At 42.7% G+C, this 26,055-nt stretch overlaps 1 protein-coding gene across 4 annotated transcripts in view; it reads right to left on the bottom strand.

Moving 5' to 3' along the window:
- Nucleotides 1-5,509: 5,509 nt before the first annotated feature.
- Nucleotides 5,510-26,055, bottom strand: part of LPP (LIM domain containing preferred translocation partner in lipoma) — a 429,876-nt gene continuing 409,330 nt past the window's right edge. For all 4 annotated transcript variants that reach the window (XM_088444790.1, XM_088444791.1, XM_088444788.1 and 1 more), the window contains 2 exons: nucleotides 10,301-10,421; nucleotides 5,510-10,197 (listed from right to left, as the gene is read on the bottom strand). In XM_088444790.1, the coding sequence (XP_088300916.1) occupies nucleotides 10,069-10,197; nucleotides 10,301-10,421 (250 nt within the window). In that variant the 3' untranslated portion in view covers nucleotides 5,510-10,068. The remainder of the gene's footprint in view (nucleotides 10,198-10,300; nucleotides 10,422-26,055) is intronic.

Genomic DNA, 26,055 nt, shown 5'->3' with positions numbered 1-26,055 from the left:
ATTTCAGTCCAGAGACAAAGCATGGCAGGGAGCAGGAGGAAGAAAACAAAGAGGTTCACACAGAAAGTGATAGTAGACAATCTTGTTATCAAGTATGCCTAGTATAGTTGCATCCCAAATGTCATATTAAGAAATATGTTAAAATGTACACTATGTTGGTCGACCAAAGTAATAGATCAATAGTGAAGCCAGAGTTCTTTGACCAATTGCACATAAAGGAGGACCCCTCTCCATACACACCAAATATATGTTGAAGGATGAAAGATACATTGGGAAGACAAAATAAATATGGAGTAGAAACTGTATAGACAAGTACAACCAGTTGCCAAAAAATAGGAACAAGACCCCTGCACCTACCGATGTGCATCAAGACCCTCAATCGAAAGCTATTGCTGATTGAGTCTCACCAATTAGAAGATGCAGCACAAAGGTTCATCAAAAACATAATCTCCTCCACAATGCGCCCTATGCCCAAAAGCTCAATTTAGGATGGTTTATAGTAGGTGATGTTTGCATAAATAAAATGCGCAGATCGGACAATGTCAGTGTGTTCAATAAAAGTGTCCTAGGAGTTGTAATCCACTTCAGAAAAGAACATGTTGTTATAAAATCCGATATCCAACAGATTTACTGCTTTGGCATTAGTGAAGACAGTAGAAACTGTTTAAGGTTCCTCAGCTATTGCAACAATGATGTACATGATGATCATATCAGATACTAAAGTACATGTTTTTAGTAAGAGTCTTTTGCATGCAGTGGTTACCTATGGATCAAAAAAAGAACTCAAGCAGAAGAGGAATACAGTGCAGACGCAAGGCAAGTCATTGAGACAGACTTATGTGGATGAGTGACTGAAATCATTAACCGCAGATGACAAAGTTATAGAGCTCAAGCCATGTTAGCCATTGCTAATTTGAGACTTCATAAAATTGTATCTAACTGTACCAGAGCTCTAAAAGTGTTCAATTCAGATCATGAGATTAAAAACTAATGCTGGGTACTCACTAGACGATTTCTCGGATATGCCAGATTGGACAGACATATTGTCCAGATCTTCTAGTGTGTACAGCCATGGCCAAAAGTTTTGAGAATGACACAAGTATTGGTTTTCACAAAGTTTGCTGCTTTAGTGTTTTTAGACCTTTTTGTCAGATGTTATTAATGTATCCTGAAATAAAATTACAAGCATTTCATAGGTGTCAAAGGCTTTTATTAATAATTACATTAAGTTTATGCAAAGAGTCAATATTTGCAGTGTTGACCCTTCTTTTTCAAGACCTCTGCAATTCACCCTGGCATGCTGTCAATCAACTTCTGGGCCACATACTGACTGATGGCCAGCCATTCTTGACTAATCAATGCTTGGAGTTTGTCAGAATTTGAGGGTTTTTGTTTGTCCACCCGCCTCTTGAGGATTGACCACAAGTTCTTAAAAGGATTAAGGTCTGGGTAGTTTCCTGGCCATTGACCCAAAATTTTGATGTTTTGTTCCCCAAGCCACTTAGTTATCACTTTTGCCTTATGGCAAGGTGCTCCATCATGCTGGAAAAGGCATTGTTCATCACCAAACTGCTCTTGGATGGTTGGGAGAAGTTGCTCTTGGAGGATGTTTTGGTACCATTCTTTATTCATGGCTGTGTTCTTAGGCAAAATTGTGAGTGAGCCCACTCCCTTGGCTGAGAAGCAAACCCACACACGAATGGTCTCAGGATACTTTACTGTTGGCAAGACACAGGACTGATGGTAGCGCTCACCTTTCCTTCTTCAGACAAGCATTTTTCCAGATGCCCCAAACACTCTGAAAGGGGATTCATCAGAGAAAATAACTTTACCCCAGTCCTCAGCAGTCCAATTCCTGTATCTTTTGCAGAATATCAGTCTGTCCCTGGTGTTTTTCCTGGAGAGAAGTGTCTTCTTTGCTGCCCTTCTTGACACCATTCCAAAAGTCTACACCTCACTGTGCATGAAGATGCACTCACACCTGCTTGCTGCCATTCCTGAGCAAGCTCTGCACTGGTGGTGCCCGATCCCACAGATGAATCAACTTTAGGAGACAGTCCTGTCGCTTGATGGACGTTCTTGGGTGCTCCGAAGCCTTCTTTACAACTATTGAACCTCTATCCTTGAAGTTCTTGATGATCCGATAAATGGTTGCTTTAGGTGCATTCTTACTTGCCTGTGAAGCCCTTTTTGTGCAAAGAAATGATGACTGCATGTGTTTCCTTGCAGGTAACCATGGTTAACTGAGGAAGAACAATGATTTCAAGCTCCACCCTCCTTTTAAAGCTTCCAGTCTGTTATTGTAACTCAATCAGCATGACATAGTGATCTCCAGCCTCGTCCTCGTCAACACTCATCTGTGTTAACGAGAGAATCACTGACATGACATCAGCTGGTCCTTTTGTGGCAGGGCTGAAATGCAGTGGAAATGTGTTTGGAGTTAAGTTCATTGTCATGGCAAAAAGGGACTTTGCAATTAATTGCAATTCATCTGATCACTCTTCATGACATTCTGGAGTATATGCAAATTGCCATAATAAAAACTGAAGCAGCAGACTTTGTGAAAACCAATACTTGTGTCATTCTCAAAACTTTTGGCCATGGGTGTATGCACTATTCACGGCTAACAGAGCACTAATAATGCATGGTCAATGGAGCGGGCCAGCTGCCGATGCCAAAGAGGTGCATGTGAACGATTTACCGGGGGGGGGGGAGGGGGTCATCCACCGGATCGTGCAGTGTGTACCAACCACCCAATATATCGTTCAGTCGTACCATCGGGCATCGCATTGGCATCACCTAGTATGTAGTCAGCCCTAGATGTAGGCATGAAAATTCCACCTGATGAGGTATACCATCACTGACAAACAATATCTATGACCCACTTGGATTTGTATCTCCAATAGTTATACAAGAGAAGTTCTTACTCAGAGAATGGGACACACCATTAACTTTAGGCAGGCAACAGGAATGGGAGTACTGGAAAAAATCTTTACGTTCTCTAGAACAAGTTCAGGTCCCAAGTTTCATCTCTGCATCATTTGCTGCAGAAATCCTGCCATGTTAGGTTCATTCTAGACAACATTAAGCTAGCACTGCAACCAGAGAGCACCATATCAAGAACTGTGGAGCTGTACAACAGTAGAAATAGGAGAGCTAATATTAGCAGAGATGAAGACAAAAAGCATGGACGACATGGTGCATGATCAAGGTTGTACTTGGTTGGTCAACTCCCTCTCATTCTTCACATATGGGTGGAGTTTAAATGTTTGATTGTAATTGAATTTTTGATTTCATGATGCTGGACGCCTATCATAAGCGATTCACTCATGATATGTTGATGCACTATCTTGGCAGAGGTTTAAGTCATTAATATCGCAAGACCTGTTGTGCCAATTTCTACCGATCCAGGGTTGTCAGTCATCTAAACTCTGGCCATGTTTCATATCTGGTGGGTTTATTACTAAAGTCTGATGCAAACGACAATGGAGGCAGTTGTAGAGACTTGCCAATAAATTTTGGAATCGCTGGTAGAGCGAATACCTTACCATGTCATCATATATGTTAATCTGTATCAACTTGCAGGAATAACATATTGTACCACTGAAATACAAAGCAAGCCAGTTGCAAACAGTGGCTAATGGGACTGATGGTAAAAAATGAGAGTGAATGAATATAATTTAATTATGTAATTATATCATATTTACTATATCAGCAAATAACCATCTGTTTACAAAACAATATCTGTCTTCAAGGTGAGAAAAGATGCAAAGATGTAATGTGTTTTTCTAATAATGGACTATAGTCATTTATCAAATATATAAGACAAATTTATCCTGAGGTTAATATGATATAGCTGATGATGTAGAGACATTGCAATGTTTCCAATTCGTATTTTGAGACACCATCCTGTAAAACCGATGAGGTCGTGGGACATTGTGACCTGTTTCTTCTAGTTGGGACTTCTCATACAGTATTTAGTGGCAAAGCAAGCCTAAAATATTCATATCAGTTTGAGCTTCTCAAACAGTCTACACATCATACAAGTAGTTAACACTTCAGATATAAACTGGTTCATAAAAAGTATCAGAAGGGCCAGATATACTAAGCTCTGAAAAGTGATAAACTGGAGAGTGATAAACCACCAGCCAATCAGCTCCCAACTGTCATTTTGAAACACAGCCTGTAACATGACAGATGGCAGCTGAGTGGCTGGTCATTTATCACTCTCCACTTTATCACTTTTCATAGCTTAGTACATCCTTTTTCTTAAAAAACAAAATCATTGACTTCTGTTGTAAACACAAATATTTAGTGCAGTTACTTTACAAAACAAGTTTCTGAAGCTTTTATCTCAAAAAAGTGCTCAGATGTAGATTAAATCGTATTTTCACAGTTGTGTCCCACTTTAGTTATTCCAATATATTTACCCTGCTTGATGCACAATGTTTTATGATTGTAGGCCTAGTATCTGAAGCCTGGAGATATAGCAGCAATGGGGTAATATTGAAGCTGCATTGAAGGGCAAGTTCTGCTTTACTAAACACTTGCCTAATGTATGTAGTTAATTATTAGGTTCTCCCTATTTGGTCACATTGTTTATAAAAATTGTTTCACGATGAATTGCATTACTATCATGTAAAGTCACCTCATCTAGATTCACATGAATGAAACTTAATTGGTAAAAGTTTTACTGTTTTTCGCCAATATTTACTGTTGAAAGTCACATTTTGTTTTTGCTACTCCCATCTTATGGAACTCACTTCCCTACCCTTTCAAACTGCATGGATTTAAACTTGCCCAAAAACCCATTCATTCATTAAAGCTCACCAGCCCTCCTCACATTCTTAACTCGCACCATCTATCATCCTTTGCCACCTCTTTCCAGTTCACCTCCCTGTTATTCCCCTCACCTACTAAGACTAAACTCTTACGTGCAGGGCCCTTCACCCTCTTGGTTCTCACCCATCACTATGCTCGTCTCCAGTGTGCTTCTAATCAAAGTCAGAAGACACTAACCTTTTCTGTTTGGGTTACTTTATTAACACTCACTTGAATAATTTTCGGACTATTTTTTTTTTTTTTTATTGTATTTTTGGTTGATCCTTTTTATATGGTGTTGTTTGTTCATACCAATGTAATTTTCCCTGTACAAAGCTACAGAGATTTTTTTGTGCCATATAAATACTGTAAAAAGCCTTAGTTTCCTGGGCTCAGAGTTAGCAGTGTAGAGGCTAGAGTCAATGTTAGGTTGACAACCAAGCACCAGTTTACGGAAATATTTTATAGGTGATTATTTATAAAGTGACCTAGTACTTCCATGTTTTACACTCTTCCATCTAGATTTTAATGTATATTGTGCAATATGCACATAGTTGTCAAGCTGTAATGACTAGTAAAAACATCTATGATATCAAAGTATGATATTAATTGTTCAGGTGTGTGCCCTCACCTCTGCATTTCTCCCCTACACCCATATTCCACAATTAAAAAACACATACAGAAATCATTTTTTTAATGCATATAGAAACTTTAATGTGAAGCGTGGATATTATCAGAAAAACTTTACTAAGTAAAAAAAAAATCTTATAAAATCAGATTAGAACAAGGTACAATAAGATAATAATCACAGTTTTCATTAATGCACAATGCTTTTATAACAAAATTAATTACGTGCTTTCTTGCTGTCTAGCCATCTTGATTAAGGGTGCCATATTGTGTTCATTACCAAAAACAACAATATATCAAGCCTATTTCCTATACTGATGCCCAAATCCCCAAAATGTGCAAACACTAAGAAGAATATGAATGGCAAGAATATTACTGAGAGAAGTGTTTTCCTCTATCTTTGGTGTTAGGAGTTTTCTTTGGGTTAATCACTCTACAATGAGGTTTGTAGTGTGCAAGTATTCCTCGCTTTTACACCTTCAGTGCTGTGGTAGAGCAGAGATCAGGATCATGTGACTTGCCAATTGTTGTGGGACTAGAGGTCCAAGCATGCCAGCTAGCCCTGACAACAACTAGCAAGCCAAAGGTTGCCCAAGTCTTTGTTTAGAGAGTGCATTCACATTTCTTGTGAAATGAAAGACACCTGGTAAGGGAATACACTGTAAACAAATGCTAACCCTCACAAGTTGTTTATGGGACAAAGACAATAGGTGTATTGGCAGTGATCCTAGTTATTATGTACACACAGTAGTGGAATTAGAATTATGTATTTAATGAACACTACAAAATGGAAATATGACGGTAGAAGTACTGAAGAAATATCTGACAACCTTAACAGCTGAAATTATTAATGTCACTCCTACTAGCTGCTGTAAATGCTAAAAGACAATCTGAATCCTGATCAGTTTGGCAGATGTATGTTAGTTAAGCAAAAAAAAAAAAGACTGACCAAAAAAATGGCCAAAGTATATATTGAAATTACTATCTTGTGTAAACTTATTATTTGGAGAACTGATAGATCCCAGCAGGTATGAGGATACAGTATGTGGTACAAATTAACACAAAATGTAATTTTCAAACATAAAATGTACCTCCAAGTGATACGAACTCATTGCTGCTGACAATTCCACGGACACAAAAGTGCATTTCTTTCATGGATAATTAATAACACAACTGCTGTTGCTGTAAAACCTGCAGCCATCACAGGTTAACAGGACTGTGTTATGCCACATACCAATCACTTGAATAGAGAATGTGAACTCAGATCCCCAACTAGGAAGTTATTCGCAGGCAGTTTTCTGCTTATGGACTGTTACAAAATGGCAGTACATTATAAATAATGTATTATAAATTCATATTGCATTATTGCACTGCTGTCATGACTGCTGAGTGCCATCCACGTGGTTCTTGGGGGTGGAAAGTTAAGCACCATTAAATGGAGATTCTCTACAACTTATTTATAATAGACAAAAAAGTTAATGTAACATTTTCAAAACAGATATTCTTACAAACAGATGAACAGATGAAACCAATATGCTTACAGATCCTTAGTTGCACATTCAAAGGATTAAACAGTCAAGAACTTGCATGGACTGTTTATGAAATTTAATTTGCTTACTGAAAGTACTACAATGAAGTTAATTCAAGTTTTCTAACTAAGTAAATAGTTCTGCTCCCATGCTTATAGGTTAATGGCACATGATTCATACATAATGTATCAGAATTCTTGTTTTCCGAATTTTGGAGAAAACTGGTTAGAAAATACAGTACCTTATTCAGCAGCCATAACATTGTTGCATTTTTGGAAAACAATTATTTGACCATTCATTTGGTTCACTTTCTCTATACATAATTATTAATAAAAATCTGGGATTTTAACTTTTTTTTTTAATTTAAATCTCATATGTATTGGTATAATATAATATACTGCAGGTTGCCTTATTTTTTGAACTGTTGATAATGTTGCAATTTTATTTTGTGGTATAAAATCAACCAACTGTACATTTTGCAACTGTGCACTATGGGTGATGGGAGAACACAAGGCAGATCTTTAAGTACAGCAGTTGCTTACACGCACTAGGAGTATGTATTTCCAAGGCTAGATTTAGTATCTACGAAATGTAAACTATTAACTCCCTAAAACTACATAATTGAGACAACAACAAAATAAAATAATAAACTTTAGGCAATTGATAGGAAAATTGGATTGGTGTACAAAATAGCTACCCCTTCACTATGTAGTTAGAGGGCTGTTACATGTACAAATAAGGATTTTATACTGAGGAGCAATTGCGTGTGTATTTATTACAAGAATACTCTTTAGATAGTGCAAAGTAGTATTGTTTAATCTTCTACATGAATCTCCATGTGTAACCTTTGTTCATTTTCTGATATGTTGGGTAATAAGCATAAGGATATTTTCAGGCAATTGCGTAAGATTTTGCACAGGCTGTGCTTTAAAATATGATGCGCTTTCAGATCACATCCATACATGCGCATTTGGTGCTATATACAGCAATGTGATGGTTTACTTATTGTTTAAGGTTTCCCTAATCAGTTGTAGCGATAACCTAAAATACCACACATACATATGATATGGCTCCTTTTAGCACACTGTGACTTACAGGATACTGTGTTGGCAAAGGGGATTGGAATAGCAGTGTAAGCATTGCCACAAAATACGCTACATCTCTGAAAGTAAGATGTGAGGCTAACTTATATTCAATAAAAAGTCATTCAAACAATGACACTACTGATACTATCAAAAGAACATACAAGGCTTTCCCTAGGAATGGTTTTTAATAAGGACCTGTCAGGTTTAGATTCCACAATGCCTTGCGCTAAGAACGCTGCCCCCAAAGCTTACCCAGCCCAGGAAAGAGAATAGAGAACACATGCTATACGTAAATACCATGTATTGGCTACAATGTTGAGATGTGCACACTTGTGAATGGGCAGGAGCTGCAGGAAGATCCATCTGGGGGTGAGCAGGACTACATATACTGAAAACAGCTTATACTGCTTACATACAGAACACACGGATGTTTGATGCTATCACTTGGACAGTAACACTACATAATTAGCACAAAAGGCATCATGGAAAACACCCTTTTCTGACAAACCAAGTTTACTATACTTCTGCACAAGGGTATTTTCAGTTCACACTTTTGTAAATCTATATGGAAATTTTATATAATAACCTAACAAAGACACAGTATAATATAGAATAACTCACTTTACAAGCGAGTTCTAATACAAAAAATATATATTATACTTCTCTTTATAAGGAAATAAACATGCATCTCCCCTACCCATAGCTCATTGTTACTAGAGCTTATATGGCACTTACAATAAACTATAAATCTCCCAGGTCTAGGAAACACATTTGGATAAGGCAAAGTGGCTGCAGACACTTGCTTATTTATGGTCTGCTTTTAAAAGCATTTTAAAATTTATAGCATTAATCCCTGCTGGAAAGAAAACAAAGGAATGGCTGAATATGTTTACGTAACCTACAGCTCAATGGCAATCACAACTTTATTCTCTGTAATGAGAGGACATCAAAGAGGGTGGGGAAGGGGATTTGGAAAAATCCCTTTACATCCATATAAGAAAATTACCTAAATTAAATACTAAAGATCAGCTGCAGGATTGGGCTCATTAATGCACTGCATTTTGACCCTATTCTAAATCCAAAAGCTGCAATCTCTATTAATGTCTTCCCAGAATTACTGCATACAGTACCTACCTGGACCCTAGTCTAAGATTCTGACCTGGAAACTATTTAGCTATAAGGCACCTTGCTAGCTTGCATATATCTGGATAGCACAGTTGGAACATGAATAGTTTCTTAAATTCATGTTCAAATTGGGTGACACCGTGATACTACCTGGGAAGAGAGGAGTGTCTGTGTTTGCATATTCATAACTACGTACCACCGATAAAGCACAATTAATATATCCAATCACAAATAGAAAATGGCATCACCAGTAGCCACGAAAGTGTGTGCTAAGAAGAGAAGCAAAGGCATAGATTAAAAAATGTAAAATGAGCGAATAACGAACAGAACTCCCTCTCCACTTATACAGTAAAATGGTTTTATATATAGGCAAATATATGGGAATATCTCAGCACACAAGGGTGACCACCTTATACCAATGATGCTCTGCAGATACTTCCAAATGGCCCATGTATTATCTGTCGCAGTGGGACCTGATCTTACTCACCATGTCAGCAAATAGGGCCTGATTTATTAGCTTTTCTTTATTATACTTCTTAAGCTGCTGCTTTAATTGTCACAATAATGAGTTTACATGTAATCTATTCAGAACATGTGATATATGAAAAAACAAAACAAAACTGGATTACAAATTTAACTTGTACGAATTCCTCTGGAACTGAAGAGGTCATAGACAAATAATACAATGTTTAGTGCTATGAATGAGGAGTGAGTGAAATAACTAGAATGTGAAACCCCTTTCAATGTGCCGCTGAAAGGGGAGTTCTTACATAGGCCTTGTGTCTAAATCATCTGACCATTAGTCAGGTGCTGACTGGGTCGAGAGGAGTAATGAAAAGCATTGAGGACGTTCCTAACATTCAAGAGAAGGTGCTATTCATTCACAGGTCGGTGCTGGACTTGGCAGTAAGAGCCTGGATACGAGCAGAATTACAGGACTTGCACAGAATGTGTCCGTCCAGTGGGTAGCAGCCTTGATTCTCCCCTTCCGAGAGAAGGCTTCCACAGTCCTGTAAAGAAGCAAAGTTACATATTACTGCTAATTCTATTACGGTATGTGTGCAATATATGGAGAGAGGAGAGATCAGCAGCTTTCATCCTTTGAAAATATACCTCACAGCGGTAACACTGCACATGGAAATCACGGTCCAAAGCTACAATCCGAACAGTCTCCTCCTGGCCAGGGGCAGGCATTATCGGTTCCTTACATACTGAGCATCTTGGGGCAAACTTCCTAAAACGACAGAGGAAGAAACAAGTTAAAACACTGCTAGCATGAACAGCACTATCCTCCAGATAGCAATTCAAAATCCTTACATAATAATTATACAGAGAGTACTTACAACATTTGTGGTAAAATTAGACTATCCAAGGGAATATTCACTTTGGTGCACTCTTTCTGATTACAATGTGATAAAAGATATACAGTTAAGACATCTAGTATCTGGAACACTTGTGAAATGTGATAGGGAAGTGATCACACTTACACCAATCAAAGGGACACTGGGTTAGTCTTCTTATGTTGAAACTATGTCTTTATTTGTATTTCGTTACAAAAAAGTACCAATAAGTATGGGTTCGTAGGTCAGCTAGAGGTCTAACTAATTGAATGCCTTCAAAAACACTTCCTGAGAGGCATGAACCATTAACCCATTGCAGCCCCAGGATCTGTTGGGGCCTTGGTTATTCTGAAAAGCACTTTATATACAGTACTTCAATTGTCAGTTATTAGTTAAAATAAAAGTACAACACACTTGTTTTTCTTCTTAAATTCCTGTGGTTCAATTCTTCTGAAAGCTAAAGACCCTTAGCATAAGCATGATGTGTGCTTAAAACCGGTATTCACATGGTGTGTGGTGTCAGATCATATTACACTATTGGTTTTTAAGCTTTTATTAAACTGTATAAATAACTTCAGATACTGTATATGGAGACAAGTTTTGCATGAGTCATGGAAACAAGCGCTACAGTCTGATGCTCAGGTTGTTATTCAGAGAGTGAATTTATACTCTAAATCCATTATACATTCTACTTAAAGACTTTATTTACAACAGTACAATAATTAATGCACTATCATGTGCCTTTGTCCTTACTCCCTCTCTCTCCATATATCTCTTAGAACCTGCCTAAACAACAGACAACGTAACAATGGCTGCCACCCAAACACTGAGGAAGTGTAAAATTGTTTCACCGTTTCAATTTATATAGCTATCCAGGCCACAGGCAAATACAAAAATGACAAAATGTATATGTAGAAACATTTCACAAATCTTTTTCTACAAAACGAAGTACAGGCTGCAGATGTGTCCTTTTGTATCTTTGCAATTGATGCGGCAAATCGCGCCATGTATTGCACGAATCACACGCTGCGTTCGCACCCGTGATCCAATGGTATTGCGCGGTGCGCAAGCTGCTGTGGCTTGGCGCACGTGGCAAGTCGTATGGGGTGATGCGGGCACACGTTTGCTGTCACAGCGCCAAAGATGGAAGAGGACACATCTGTACACTCATGGCCCCATTGAAATGGTATTTTAAAACTTGTAAAAGATTTTGTATAATATTAGAACTAGCCTTAGAATTTGAAATGTAAATAGTAATAAATATAGATGACACATTATTACATTTAGGGGGAATTCAATTAGCCACGTAATTTACCGCAGGCTAATTAAACCACTGGTGCTATTCAATTAGCCCCGAAGGCTGCATTTAGTGGGGATTTATTTCTTGGTCTGATCAGACCCGTAAAGAAATCCCCATTAAAGAGCATGTTAACGGATGCCGCATAGGTCCGTGAACTTATCACGGATTCTGTGCGTTAACTCCTATTAACATGTTAATTTAACGGGCGTTAAAAGGGGCTCGGGTGAACAGGGCTAATTGAATTTGGCCCTTAATCAGATTATTTGTCATTCTACTGTTCTTACCCATCTTAAGGTGGGTACACACTATACAGATATATCTGCAGATGATGGTTGTTCGTACACACTGAGCAACCATCATCTGTGCCTGCCGCATGTCCCGGCAACCAGGGGGTGTGTCCCAGCGGGCGGGGTGTGTATCCCGCCTCCCTCCTCGCGGCTGCCGCTATGTGTGTATGTACACATCTGCCGATGGACAGATATGTCTGCAGACATATCTGTCCATCAGCTGTGCAGCACAGCCAATGCGATATGTCAGTGAATGCGGACGTTCACCGACATCACGGGTACACACTGCCCGACGGGCAGCAGATACATCGGCCAATGTATGTCAGTGTGTACCCAGTTTAGAATAAACTCTTTTGCCAAATTTCCTCCTATTCATTGCTTTAACCCTGCTATTTTCATAACATAATAGGTTCTTAAGAATCAATCCCACATCTCTCTGCTCCTATGTTCGAACACGTAATCTGAATACTGTCCCAGTGAATTACCACCAAATAATTTCCAGGAAAACAACTTTCTGTCCTAAGTACTGTATAGCACTATTTATGTGTATTTGTTTTTTTCTAAAGGTGTCTGTATACTGTATAAAAATGGGGTTGGGTATGAAATACCGCAGTCGGGATGCCTACTGTCAAAATGCAAACAGCGGCATCCCGACGCTCAGTACTCAGACAGAGGTCGGCTAAGTTTACTAACCCTCCCCGCTTCTCCCCTTAACCCTCCTTTCTTGCACCCTAACCCTCCCCTTGGTGCCTAAACCTAACCGTCCCCCCTTTGTGCTTAACCCCCCACCCCCCAAAGCCTAACCCTGCTGCGGTGCCTAAACCTAACCATCCCCCCTCCCTCTGTGGCTAACACCGAAGATGCCAGTGTGTACGTTCGATTGGGATATCGGCTGTCGAGATTCCGGCATCAGTATTTAGGTAGGCATAGGGATTTCGACACCTATCTTTAGTCCCGGGTCGGGCTTCCGACGTCCAGCATCCCGTCCGCCGGCATACTTACGACATCCCATAAAAATTACAAGAATATCTGTTTGCATTGAATCACTTCCTCTTTATACAACTCCTTGATTTACTGAACCATAAGAAAACTGTTGTACATTCAATTGGCAACAGCATACAACATAACAAACATAACACAACACTTGAGGACTTTTAAATAAAGAGAGGGATCAAGAGAGAAAGTCAAATTTAGGAAATTCTTATCTACTAAACCAGGATTTAAACACACCACCCAGGGATTAAGGGGATTAGGGAAAGAGTTTTCATTTCCCTGTCCACAAAATAAAGATGTTGTTCACTTATCCAAGAAATCCAACTCGTGTGCACAAAAAACATGAAACAAAGCTAGATTCCTAAATGGTTTTATAAAAAGGTGTATGTCACATTATCACATTAAAGTGCATATATAGGAAGAGAGTTGTATTTATAAAGTAAAGCAGACCAAGGGGTCAATTCAATTAGGTATGAGTTTGTTTCTTAAAACTTGCATATTTCGCACGAATACGAGCACCTGAGATCCAATCAGAAAGGCCAATTTGTGATACTTTCTGCGAGGGTGTGCGACTTTTCTATAAAATGGGAGAAGTGCATGAAAAAGTGGGGAAACCATCCTGGACCCCCTAAAAATGGCAACTGAGAAAGCAAGACTAGAAGTCTGTTAGTGGCCATAAGGATAGTACTGGGGGTATTTAAAAGGTGTCCAATGGCAAATGTTTGCAATTTTTATCAACAAGCAAGCATTTTTCATCAATTAAAGTCTTTCTGGGATTTTGGGGAACAGAAAATATATGTGTTTAAGTGATTTTCCAGTGTTTGTTAAAAGTGGGAATAACTGCTTTTACCTCTCATCTGCAAGTTCAAAAACTCCTCTTCCATCAATACAACAACACCTCCACATACAGATGTGTCCTCACTCGCATTTGCTGCAGTCACATCAAATACAAAATAAGCCCCTTGTGGTGCACCTGGTCCCGTGAGAGTCTGCTAGCACCGGGCATTTTTTTTGCTGAAAAATGCGTCTAAGTTGCAATGCGATGTGTCTAGGATGTACCAGGAGACTGCACAAATTATTTTGATATGCGACACTTGTATACAGGCGTGTCAAACAGCCCCTTCTAGTCGCTCCATGTAATGGCGTGACTTGGTAGCACTGGGCGTATTTCCATGCTACTTTTTCCCTTCAAATGCGTCTTATTCGCAAAATGATATACGGCATTCCTATATTCTGTGTATGACTGCAGGTGCATCTGCATATGAAATGCTACGTTACAGTGTCGCAGCTGCTGACACTGTAATGTAGCATTTCGCATGAAGATGCACCTGCCCACAGAATATAGGCATGCCGCATATTATTTTAATCAGCAGAAGCTGCTTGTGCTTCCTAATCACATCATTTGCGAATGAGACATTTGAAGGGAAAAAGTTGCACAAAAAGACGCTTGGCGTTACAGTGTTACACAGCACTCACGTGTTATGTGTAACACGACTTGTAGCGCACGGAGGATAGATGTATGTGGACACATATGAGTTGTGTGCAACTAAGTCTCTCAATCAGCATGAGACATGCCACGATGCAGTGGCCGCAGCTATTTTCCACACCACATTCCATTTACAAACGACACATACAGTCAGGTGCATAAATATTGGACATTGACAGAATTTTCATATTTTGGCCTCTATTCACCACCACAATGGCTTTGAAATGAAACAAACAAGATGTGCTTTAACTGCAGACTTTCAGATTTAATTTGAGGGTAATTACATCCTAATCAGGTGAACGGTGTAGGAATTACAACGGTTTCCATATGTGCCTCTCATTTTTTAAGGGGCCAAAAGTAATGGGACAAACTAAACAATCCTAAATATAACTTTCACTTTTTAATACTTTGTTGCAAATCCTTTGCAGGCAATTACAGCCTGAAGTCTGGAACGCATAGACATCACCGGACGCTGGGTTTCATCCCTGGTGATGGTCTGCCAGGCCTCTACTGCAAATGTCTTCAGTTCCTGCTTGTTCTTGGGGTATTCTCCATTCAGTTTTGTCTTTATCAAGTGAAATGCATGCTCAATCGGATTCAGGTCAGGGGATTGACTTGGCCATTGCATAACATTCCACTTTTTAGCCTTAAAAAACTCTTTGGTTGCTTTTACAGTATGCTTCGGGTCATTGTCCATCTGCACTGTGAAGCGCCGTCCAATGAGTTCTGAAGCATTTGACTGAATATGAGCATATAATATTGCCCGAAACAATTCAGAATTCATTCTGCTGCTTTTGTCAGCAGTCACATCATCAATAAATACAAGGGAACTAGTTCCATTGGCAGCCATACATGCCCACGCCATGACACTACCACCACCATGCTTCACTGATGAGGTGGTATGTTTTGGATCATAAGCAGTTCCTTTCCTTCTCCATACTCTTCTCGTCCCATCACTCTGGTACAAGTTGATCTTTGTCTCATCTGTCCATAGGATGTTGTTCCAGAACAGTAATGGCTTTTTTAGATGTTGTTTGCCAAACTCTAATCTGGTCTTCCTGTTTTTGTGGCTCACCAATGCTTTACATCTTGTGGTGAACCCTCTATATTCACTCTTGTGAAGTCTTCTCTTGATTGTTGACTTTGACACATATACACCTACCTCCTGGAGAGTGTTCTTGATTTGGCCAACTGTTGTGAAGGGGTTTTTCTTCACCAGGGAAATAATTCTTCTGTCATCCACCACAGTTGTTTTCCGTGGTCTTCTGGGTCTTTTGGTGTTACTGAGCTCTCTGGTGCATTCTTTCTTTTTAAGAATGTTCCAAACAGTTGATTTGGCCACACCTAATGTTTTTGCTTTCTCTCTGATGGGTTTGTTTTGATTTTTCAGCCTAATGATGGCTTGCTTCACTGATAGTGACCGCTCTTTGGATCTCATATTGAGAGTTGACAGCAACTAATTCCAAATGCAAATGTCACACCTAGAATCAACTCCAGACCTTTTACCTGCTTAATTGATAATGAAATAATGAGGGAATAGCCCACACCTGTCCATGAAATAGCTTTTGAGTTGAAAGTCCCATTACTTTTGGCCCCTTAAAAAGTGGGAGGCACATATAGAAACCGTTGTAATTCCTACACCGCTCACCTGATTTGGATATACTTGCCCTCAAATTAAATCTGAAAGTCTGCAGTTAAAGCACATCTTGTTTCTTTCACTTCAAAGCCATTGTGGTGGTGAATAAAGGCCAAAATATAAAAATTCTGTCAATGTCCCAATATTTATGCACCTGACTGTCTATACAAGTTTCTCATAGCAAATTAATCAGAAGACTTCTGGTGGTTCCTAAGATGCATTTACTGCAAAAAAATAAGCCACCCAACCCTAGCAGAGCTGGCGGCTCACGCTGCATGGCATATTGAGGCTAGATGAGCAAGGACACATCTGTACCTGTTCCACATCATTTACATCTCCACATACCTACATTATTTACACCTCTGCATACCTGTCCAACATCATTTACACCTCCACATACCTGTCCCACATCATTTACACCTCCACATACCTGTCCCACATCATTTATACCTCCACATACCTGTCCCATATCATTTATACCTCCACATATCTGTCCCACATCATTTACACCTCCATATACCTGTCCCACTTCATTTACACCGCCACATACCTGTCCCACATCATTTACACCGCCACATACCTGTCCCACATCATTTACACCTCTGAATACCTGTCCCACATCATTTATACCTCCACATACCTGTCCCACATCATTTACACCTCCACATACCTGTTCCACATCATTTACACCTCCACATACCTGTCCCACATCATTTATACCTCCACATACCTGTCCCATATCATTTATACCTCCACATATCTCTCACACATCATTTACACCTCCATATACCTGTCCCACTTCATTTACACCGCCACATACCTGTCCCACATCATTTATACCTATCCCATTATTGAACTTTTTAGATATATTTACCTGAACACCTACATGTCTTTATTGGCTAAATTATGCAATTTAAACCCCTCCAAGTGCATGATCATTCATTGAGAGGGGTGTACCAGCACTGTGTCCTGACCGTTTTACCTTAACAAAGATGTTCCCTCCCTTTTCACCTCTTCAGGGGGGTGCGCAAAAAAAGCTACTTTTCTGGGAAAATGCAATGCAACTTTGGAACTGACCCCCAAGTTTTTAAAAAGGCCAGGATCCTAAAATGCAAGTTTATCTAACCGACCACTGGTCTCACCAACTGTAGGCAGCTATAGCCTTCTAGCAGTCCTTCAATAAGGCTATTTGAAGTCCATTAAGTCTAGTATAAAATATAACAGGCTGTGTATGAATTTTATTGGCATATTAGAATGTAATTGTACATAAGTGCATTAGAGTGCTGTACACAGTACAAAACATTAAGGCAGCGGTTCTCAACCCTCAAGTATCTCCAACTAGTCATGTTTTGAGGATTACTGTGTGTGATAGCAGGTGGGCTATTTAGTGGCCCAGTCAAATAGGTTTATTCACCTGTGCATGAGTAAAGAAATCCACAAAACATGACCTGTGCTTGAGGACTGGAGTGGAGAACCGCTGCATTAAGGCATCACACACACATACATACACTATAATATATATATATATATATATATATATATATATGGACTGTACTCGCTGATGCTGCTGCATCAGTTCACACTGCACGGACACTGATGAGTACCATCATATTTTCTTGCACTTTATGTGAACTGATGTATTTTTGTGACATATTGGATTGCTCTACTTTTTGAAAAATTAAGCTATAAAAAAACCTGTTTTGCATATTGATGTTGGTGTGCTGGTCTTCCAGTTTTTCTGGTTTCCCTCTGCTATATATGTATTTAGGACCAAGCACCCTAATTATACCAGAAAAGAAGAGTGTGCAGTACCTGCTGGACTTTCTATATATATGTGCACCACATATTGTTCACCAGAGAGTTTAGGGTATAACAGAAACATACAATAATTAAGTAATGATAAGAGTGGCACATTAACCACTTAACTGACAATTTTTTCCAGCAAAACCACTGAGAAATTGCCAGGTCCACAGGAAAGTTCCGGGGAGTCAGAGAAGATCAGTCCTGCACATGTGTAAAAGGGATTTCCTCTTCAAAAACACAGCGGGGTGGTGCGGTCGCACCTTGTCAGCTGATGCACAGTTGGCTTTGTTCCCATGCGACCACTTCAGTTAAGTGGTTATGGAAATACTCCCCCTAGCCTAGCAGTAATATATTTACAGTAACCACACTCATTTTTCCTATACGACTGCAGAGTTATCCAGCACAGATATTTAACAGAACTGTTTAAGATCTGCACTAGAACAACAGATAGAAAAAAAACAATTAGTGTGCTAGTCTTTTCCAATATTTCAATCACCCTTAAACTGAAGTACACTTTTCAGATGTTTTTCAAAAATGACAGGAGCCGATTGGTTGGTACTTTATATCTCTCCAAGGCTTAGCACATAGACCCCATAGATTGGACTATTTTTATTTTGTGGGATGTAGATATAATTATAGTTTATATATAGTAGAATTATATACTCTAGAAAATTAAAAATAATATGAGATATGGTAAGAACTTACCTTTGTTATCTCTATTTCTACGAAGTCCATAGGGTTCCACAGGATACCTTGGGTATAGGTGATGACGTCAGGCATCGTGCACCATAGAGTTAAGTTTTCAGTCCTCCCAGGATGCACTAGGGTCCCCCTCCTATACCCCGCCCCCGAGCCAAGGCATCTCAGTTAGTTACCAAGCCATAGGCCGGAGGAGGAGAAGGAAGAGAGAGAAGAAAGATCTGGACACACACAAGAATCACATTCTCACCAGAGGGAGACGGAAAAACCGGTGACCAGAGTAAAGCCCATCTGCAGCACAGGTGCGACAGGGCGGGAGTCCTGTGCAACCCTATGGACTTCGTAGAAATAGAGATAACAAAGGTAAGTTCTTACCATATCTCATATTTTCTATTCAGGGTCCATAGGGTATCCACAGGATACCTTGGGGATGTCCCAAAGCAGTATCCTTTAAGGGTGGGGATGCTCCTGTGCTGAAAGGAGAATCCGTCGCCCGAAGGAAGCATCCTGAGAGGCGAAGGTGTCAAACCTGTAATACCTCACGAAGGTATGGACAGAGGACCACGTAGCAGCCTTGCAGATTTGGACTGCAGAGGCACCACGTCGAGCTGCCCATGAAGGACCCACAGACCTAGTGGAATGAGCCTTCACAGAAGGAGGAACCGGCAGACCTTCATGAAGATAAGCTTCAGAAATAGCCATACGGATCCAGGCTGCCAAAGTTTGCTTTGAAGGAGGCCAACCTTTTTACGGAAGCCATAGAGGACAAACAAGACGTCCGACTTCCTAAACGAGAAGTGCGGTCACCATAAGTCCTTAAGGCCCGCACAACATACAAAGTGGCATCACCCACTGAAAGGCCAGGTGAGTTAAAGGCCGGAACAACTATTTCCTCGTTAACATGAAACTGGGAAACAACTTTGGGAAGAAACTCAGGACGAGTGCGTAGCACTGCCCTGTTGCCATGAAAAATCAAGAAAGGGGGTCTACAAGAAAGAGCCCCTAAATCAGAAACACGTCTGGCCGAAGCTATGGCCAGAAGGAAAACAGTCTTAGCTGTTAGCCATTTAAGATCCACTGAGCCCAGTGGTTCAAACGGCGGTCCCTGGAGAGCCCTCAGGACCACAGCCAAATCCCAAGGCGCCATAGGTGGAACAAAGGGTGGCTGAATGCGTAGAACACCTTGCACAAAGGTGCGCACATCCGGAATTGTAGCAATCCTACGATGGAACCAGACAGACAGGGCCGAAACCTGCACCTTCAAAGAAGCAAGGCGAAGCCCATGGTCTAGTCCCGCTTGCAGGAAGGCGAGAATCCGAGACAGACGAAACTCCCGCGGTGCATAACCTCTCGGCCGACACCATTGGAAGAACGTATCCAACACGCGATGGTATATTCTCGCGGAAGACAGCTTCCGAGCTCTGAGCATGGTGCGCACTACAGAGCTGGAAAACCCCCTTGACCTTAACTTGGCAGTCTCAACAGCCACGCCGTCAAAGACAGCCGAGTCAGGTCCGGGTGAAGACAAGGACCCTGTGACAGAAGGTCCGGACGTAGCGGCAACCGCAGAGGACTGTCCACGGACAGACCCTGAAGGTCTGAGAACCAGTGCCGTCTGGGCCATGCGGGAGCTATCAACAGGAGCGTTCCTCCTTCCTGTTTGAACTTCCGGATTACCCGTGGAAGAAGGGAAACCGGCGGAAAGAGATAAGCAAACCGGAACGTCCACCGGACGGACAGAGCATCCACCAGAGACGCCTCTTCGTCTCTTGTGCGAGTCCCGTACACCGGCAACTTGTTGTTGTGCCGGGACGCCATGAGGTCGATCTCTGGAAGACCCCACCTGTCCACCAGCAGTTGAAAAACGTCCGGGTGCAGGGACCATTCTCCCGGATGAACGTCCTGGCGACTGAGGAAGTCCGCCTCCCAGTTTAGCACTCCCGAGATGAAGACAGCTGATATGGCCGGAAGATTGCGCTCCGCCCATACCAGGATCCGAGACACTTCCACAAGAGCCGCCCGACTTCAGGTTCCTCCTTGCCGGTTTATGTAGGCCATGGTGGTAGCGTTGTCCGACTGGACCTGCACTGGGTGACCTTGGAGAACCCGACGTGCCTGCTGGAGAGCGTTGAACATCGCTCGGAGTTCCAAGATGTTTATTGGAAGCTCTGCTTCTGCCGGAGTCCACCAGCCCTGGAACAAGTGTGGACCCGAAACTGCTCCCCAGCCCCGAAGACTGGCGTCCGTCGTCAACAGGACCCAATTCGCCACCCAGAACGGACGACCCTTGTTGAGATGGGTCGTCTGTAACCACCAGGCATGGGACAGGCGAACCTCCGGAGTGAGCACTATCGTCTGGGATTTTAGAGACTGAGGCAGTCCATTCCACTTGGACAGGATCAGGTGCTGCAGAGGTCTGGAGTGAAACTGGGCATATTCCACCATGTCGAATACCGACACCATGGAGCCCAGTAACCTCATCGCCGAGTGTAGAGACACCCGGCGGCTCTGCAGACAACTGCGCACCCTCGACTGTAAGGCAGAGATCTTTTCCCCCGTCACAAATATCCTTTGCTGTCCCGAGTCCAATAAGGCTCCGAGGTACAGAATCCGCTGAGACGGGACCAGGGTGGACTTCTGCCAGTTTATTAACCAGCCGTGCCGTTGCAGTAGCGCAATGGTCAGGTCCAAGTGGCGCAGATGGAGCTCCGGAGATCCTGCCACTAATAGAAGGTCGTCCCAGTACGGCAACATGCGGACCCCCTGCCGTCGCAGTTAAGCCGCCATGACCGCCATCACCTTGGTGGTGCTGTCGCCAGGCCAAAAGGTAACGCCCGGAACTGGAAGTGGTCGCTGCGGATTGCAAACCTGAGGAACTGCTGATGGCGCAAAAGAATAGGGACATGCAGGTAAGCGTCCTGTATGTCCAATGACACCATGTAGTCCCCAGGTTCCAGCGGCAGAATGATGGACCGTAGGGTCTCCATCCGAAACTTCGGTACCCGCAAAGATTTGTTGAGAGCTTTGAGGTTGAGAATCGGACAAAACGACCCATTGGGTTTCTGCAGCAAAAAGAGATTGGAATAGAAACCCTGGCCCCTCTGGGAGAATGGAACAGGCACTATAACTCCAGCCTGGAGCATAGTGTGCAAAATCTTCCGCAGCTCCGTGGCTTTGTTCCGGTCTGATGGTAGACCCGTGGTGAAGAATCGAGCCGGGGGTCTGTGCCGGAAGGAGAGGGCATACCCGTGTGAGACCACCTCGAGAACCCAAGTGTCTGTCGTGGTGACCGACCAACACCGGGCGAACTGCAGCAGGCGGCCTCCCACTTTGGGATCCCCCAAAGGGAGGCCCGGACCGTCAGGCCGCAGGCTTGTCATCTGGCTTAGGGACCGGACGTCTGGTACTCCAGGCCTGCTTCCGGGGCTTGGCCGATTTTTTGGGGCCAGCCTGACGGGGAAAAGACTGTGCTTTAGGCCTACCCTGGGCCCTGTAAGCCCAAAAGGACGATGTACCTGAACCAGAAGGAACAGCAGCCGACGGGAGACATGCTGATTTAGCTGCCGCCAGCGTGGCTATAATCTTGTCCAGGTCCGGACCGAAGAGAACCTCTCCGTTAAAAGGCTCCAAACCCTTTTTGGAATCAGCATCCGCCTTCCAGGATCGCAACCACAAAGTGCGACGAGCAGCCACCGCTGCCGAAGAAATTCGAGACGCCAGGGTACTAATATCTAAGGCCGCTTCGTTGATATAAGTGGCCGAATCCCGAAGATTGCCTATCAACTCCGTCTGCTCAGCCGAACAGTCGGGATCGAAGGACGCCTCCAACGTATCAGCCCAGCGCTCCATAGGTCTGGCGACCCAGCAAATTGCCATAGCTGGCCGTGCTGCCCCCCCTGCAAGGGAATAGACGGACTTCAGGCAGATCTCTACCTTGCGGTTCGTAGCATCCTTAAGGGAGGACATGGATGGCATGGGTAACGTGGCACTACGGACAAGGCGTGTCACATGAGAATCCACCTGTGGAGGTGATTCCCACTTAGCAAAATAATTGTCCGCAAACGGATACGCCACTGCTAAACGCCTTTGAGGCTGATATCGTTTGCCTGGCTGTTTCCACGCTTCCTCTAGGTGGTCAACTAATTGTCCCGAAAGAGGAAACACTGTGGCATCTCCTTTAACCTCTTTGAAAAAGGCGTATTTGGACTTAGATACCGGAGGTTCCTCATCCTCAATAACTAAAGCAGTCCGGACTGCACGAATAAGGCCAGGTATATACACCTTAGACTTAGCGTCCGACTCTTTAGGAAGGGGAGGTTCCTGGTCAGAAAGATCCAGAATCTCCCCATCATCGGACGTCCCGTCGTCATCCTCATATGGAGCGGACTGAGACGCCACCCTGCAACACGTCTGACAACTGCTGTGCAGAGCTTAACGAATTAACCCACGCAGGCTCATGAGACACCTGAGGAGGGTAAATAGGGAGACCGTGGGGTACCATTAATTGTCTCGGGAAACCCTGCATGGGTGACGACACCACTGACTGCTGGGACAATCCCATCTGAGTGAATGGAGGCTGCGGAGCTAACTGGCCCACGAGGGTTGTAAGCGCCTTGGCGAAACAAGCCCCGGGCGGCTCCTGTACCGGTGCTGTGACCGTAATAGGTCGCGCCAATAAATAACACGGATGGCATAGCCCTTCCGCGCTACCCTCCCCCTCCGCTATAGGTGCCTTGCACGTAGCACACCGAAGCTGTACAGGAAATCACTCTCAGACATAATGGTAAATATGTGACCCCTCTCAACAATACTTGTTCGTATAGTGAGAGACCACCCTGCAGCACCGCACCACGAGGGCTTTAGCAGAAAGACAGGGACAGTAATAAGGCTGACAGTAATAGAAGTAAAGTACAGGCAGCAGCGCTAGCACAGTCACATACAATGCAAAGAAACATCAATTCCTGCACTATCAGCGCTGATTCTCAACTACCCAGACACAGAGTCTGGTAGGACACAGCGCTGCATATACAGACCTGTACCAAATCGGAGGAGAGGTATGCGGGGGGACCCAGACCACGATGCCTCTGATTCCAGGCTTCCAGCAGCGTTCACCATGCGGTTGTGAAGATGGCCGCCGAGGAGCTTAGAGGAGGCTGGCCTGGGGGAGGAGCGCTGCCACAGGGCCAGTCGGCGTGTGCAGAGAGGGCTGTGTGCAGAGGGGGAGGTGCCGGCTGTGAGACAGGGAAGGCGCGCTCCCCTGGCATGCATTTAACCCCCGGGACGCCGCAGCGCTACCGCTCTGCTGCGGTCCACGGTCCGCTGTCCCAGGGGGGTAGTGGAAGCGCAGGTTATATACCTGGCTCCACACTGCAGCCAGTCCCCAGGGAGCCCCATGCCTGGGGACTCTGGACCATGTAACAGCGGGGACCCACCGCGGGACCCCGCTGCTTACCTTGCTGTCCCCCTTGATTCCGGCCATGGTCCTGAACATCTGGGGTCACCGCTAGCTGTAACCCCAGATGCCTACCAACATCCCCGGATCAGTACCGGCGTTCTGGTACCGGCGGGGGTGTAGGGAAGACAGCATGGACGTCAGGACTGACTGTCCATGCTGTACTTCCAGATGTGCAGCCACAGCTGCTTGAAGAAAACTTCAGGGACTCTTCTTAGCCCCCACTCCAACAGGTGCATCCGACTCCGGCCGGGCACCAAACTAAACTGAGATGCCTTGGCTCGGGGGCGGGGTATAGGAGGGGGACCCTAGTGCATCCTGGGAGGACTGAAAACTTAACTCTATGGTGCCCGATGCCTGACGTCATCACCTATACCCAAGGTATCCTGTGGATACCCTATGGACCCTGAAGTAGAAACAGTAATTAAAAAGGTTATTAACAAAGGTTGTAACATACAGAGCTGAAAAGCAATGGTTTATGATGTGCTCATTACTGTAAGTGACAGGCTTGCAGATTTGCTCTGCAGAAACGCAGTGTGTAGGTTGGCATAAAACATCTATTCTCGACTAGCTGGTTGTTGAGGGTTGAGAGATTACAAGAGCTCCATTTAATAAAAAAAAAATTAAACTCACCTGCATAACCCATGGACAACCAAGTGAAGATAATGCTTGCGGAAGTGGCAGCACAAGCAATGACATTTGTAAATGTCATTATGGATGAGGGGGTAAGGGACCTACATTCCTACAATTCATTTTTTTTTTTTTTTAAAGCTCCATTCCCAAACATTGCATCACTGGTTACAAGCATCTGTGTCACAGATGTTTCCAATGCTTCATTACAGGATATAAATTGTATAGCACAAACAGAATTCTGACAGAAAGTGTGTGATTACAGAGTAACATTGTTATTGTTTTTGTGTAAATGTTACAGTCTGACAAGCTGCAGCAGTTCTTCTTTCAGTATGATGTGCCAGGGACATGTACTATTTTGGCACAAAACCTCACAGGCGTTCCATAAAGTAGCCATACTGTGCAGCCTTGCTCATTAGGATTTATTCTGTCATTGCATTATAAATATGAGAATGATGTCTGGTTTGTGTAACAGAGCTTTGTTCTGCTCTCTGATGTCAGTTTGTGTAGATAGTTTACAGGAGCAGTCTTAAGCCATTTCTGTCAGAAGCCTAATTAAATATTCTCTTGAATTTGAAGACAAACCAACAAGATATAAATGTACAGATGTCAGTATTGATTTCCTGTAGTAACCGAAGGCTGTAATGTGCTATAACAGCTACACGTCCTCGTTTTCAGTATCACTTAAATTGTGTTTATACAACAAGCTATTGAATGAAGTATACAGTAACCCTATACACATTTTTCTGATAGGTGGGCAACATGCTTATATTCAAGCCTGCTGATATTTCAAACTCATGTAAGCTAAAATATTTACAGATGCCAAACAACCCCTCTCGGTGCACCTCATCCCGTGAGACAATGCCAGCGTCAGGCGTCTTTTTTTGCAGAAAATGCAGCCACGTTGCAATGCGATGTCACTAGGACGCAGCAGGAGACTGTGCTGATTAATTGGATATGTGACACCTGTATATATATATATATATATATATTGTATATATATATATATATATATATATATATATATATATATATATATCTGTGTGACAGAGTCTCTCCATCAGCATACAAAGTGCTACGGTGCAGTGGCTGCAGCTTTATCCAAGCAAAGTTCCATTTACAGTCTCAGTCACACACTGATATACAAGTTCCGCATATCAAATTTAGCAGCACAGTCTCCAGGTGAGCACTGGTCACATCACATTGCGACCTGAAGCACTTCTGGCAAGAAAAGATGCTAGC

Source organism: Taudactylus pleione, unplaced genomic scaffold (genome assembly GCF_031769625.1).
Source record: "Taudactylus pleione unplaced genomic scaffold, aTauple2 ptg000372l, whole genome shotgun sequence".
Taxonomy (NCBI): domain Eukaryota; kingdom Metazoa; phylum Chordata; class Amphibia; order Anura; family Myobatrachidae; genus Taudactylus; species Taudactylus pleione.
Note: the sequence above shows the minus strand (reverse complement) of the source record. Positions and strands in the feature narration are given on the sequence as shown.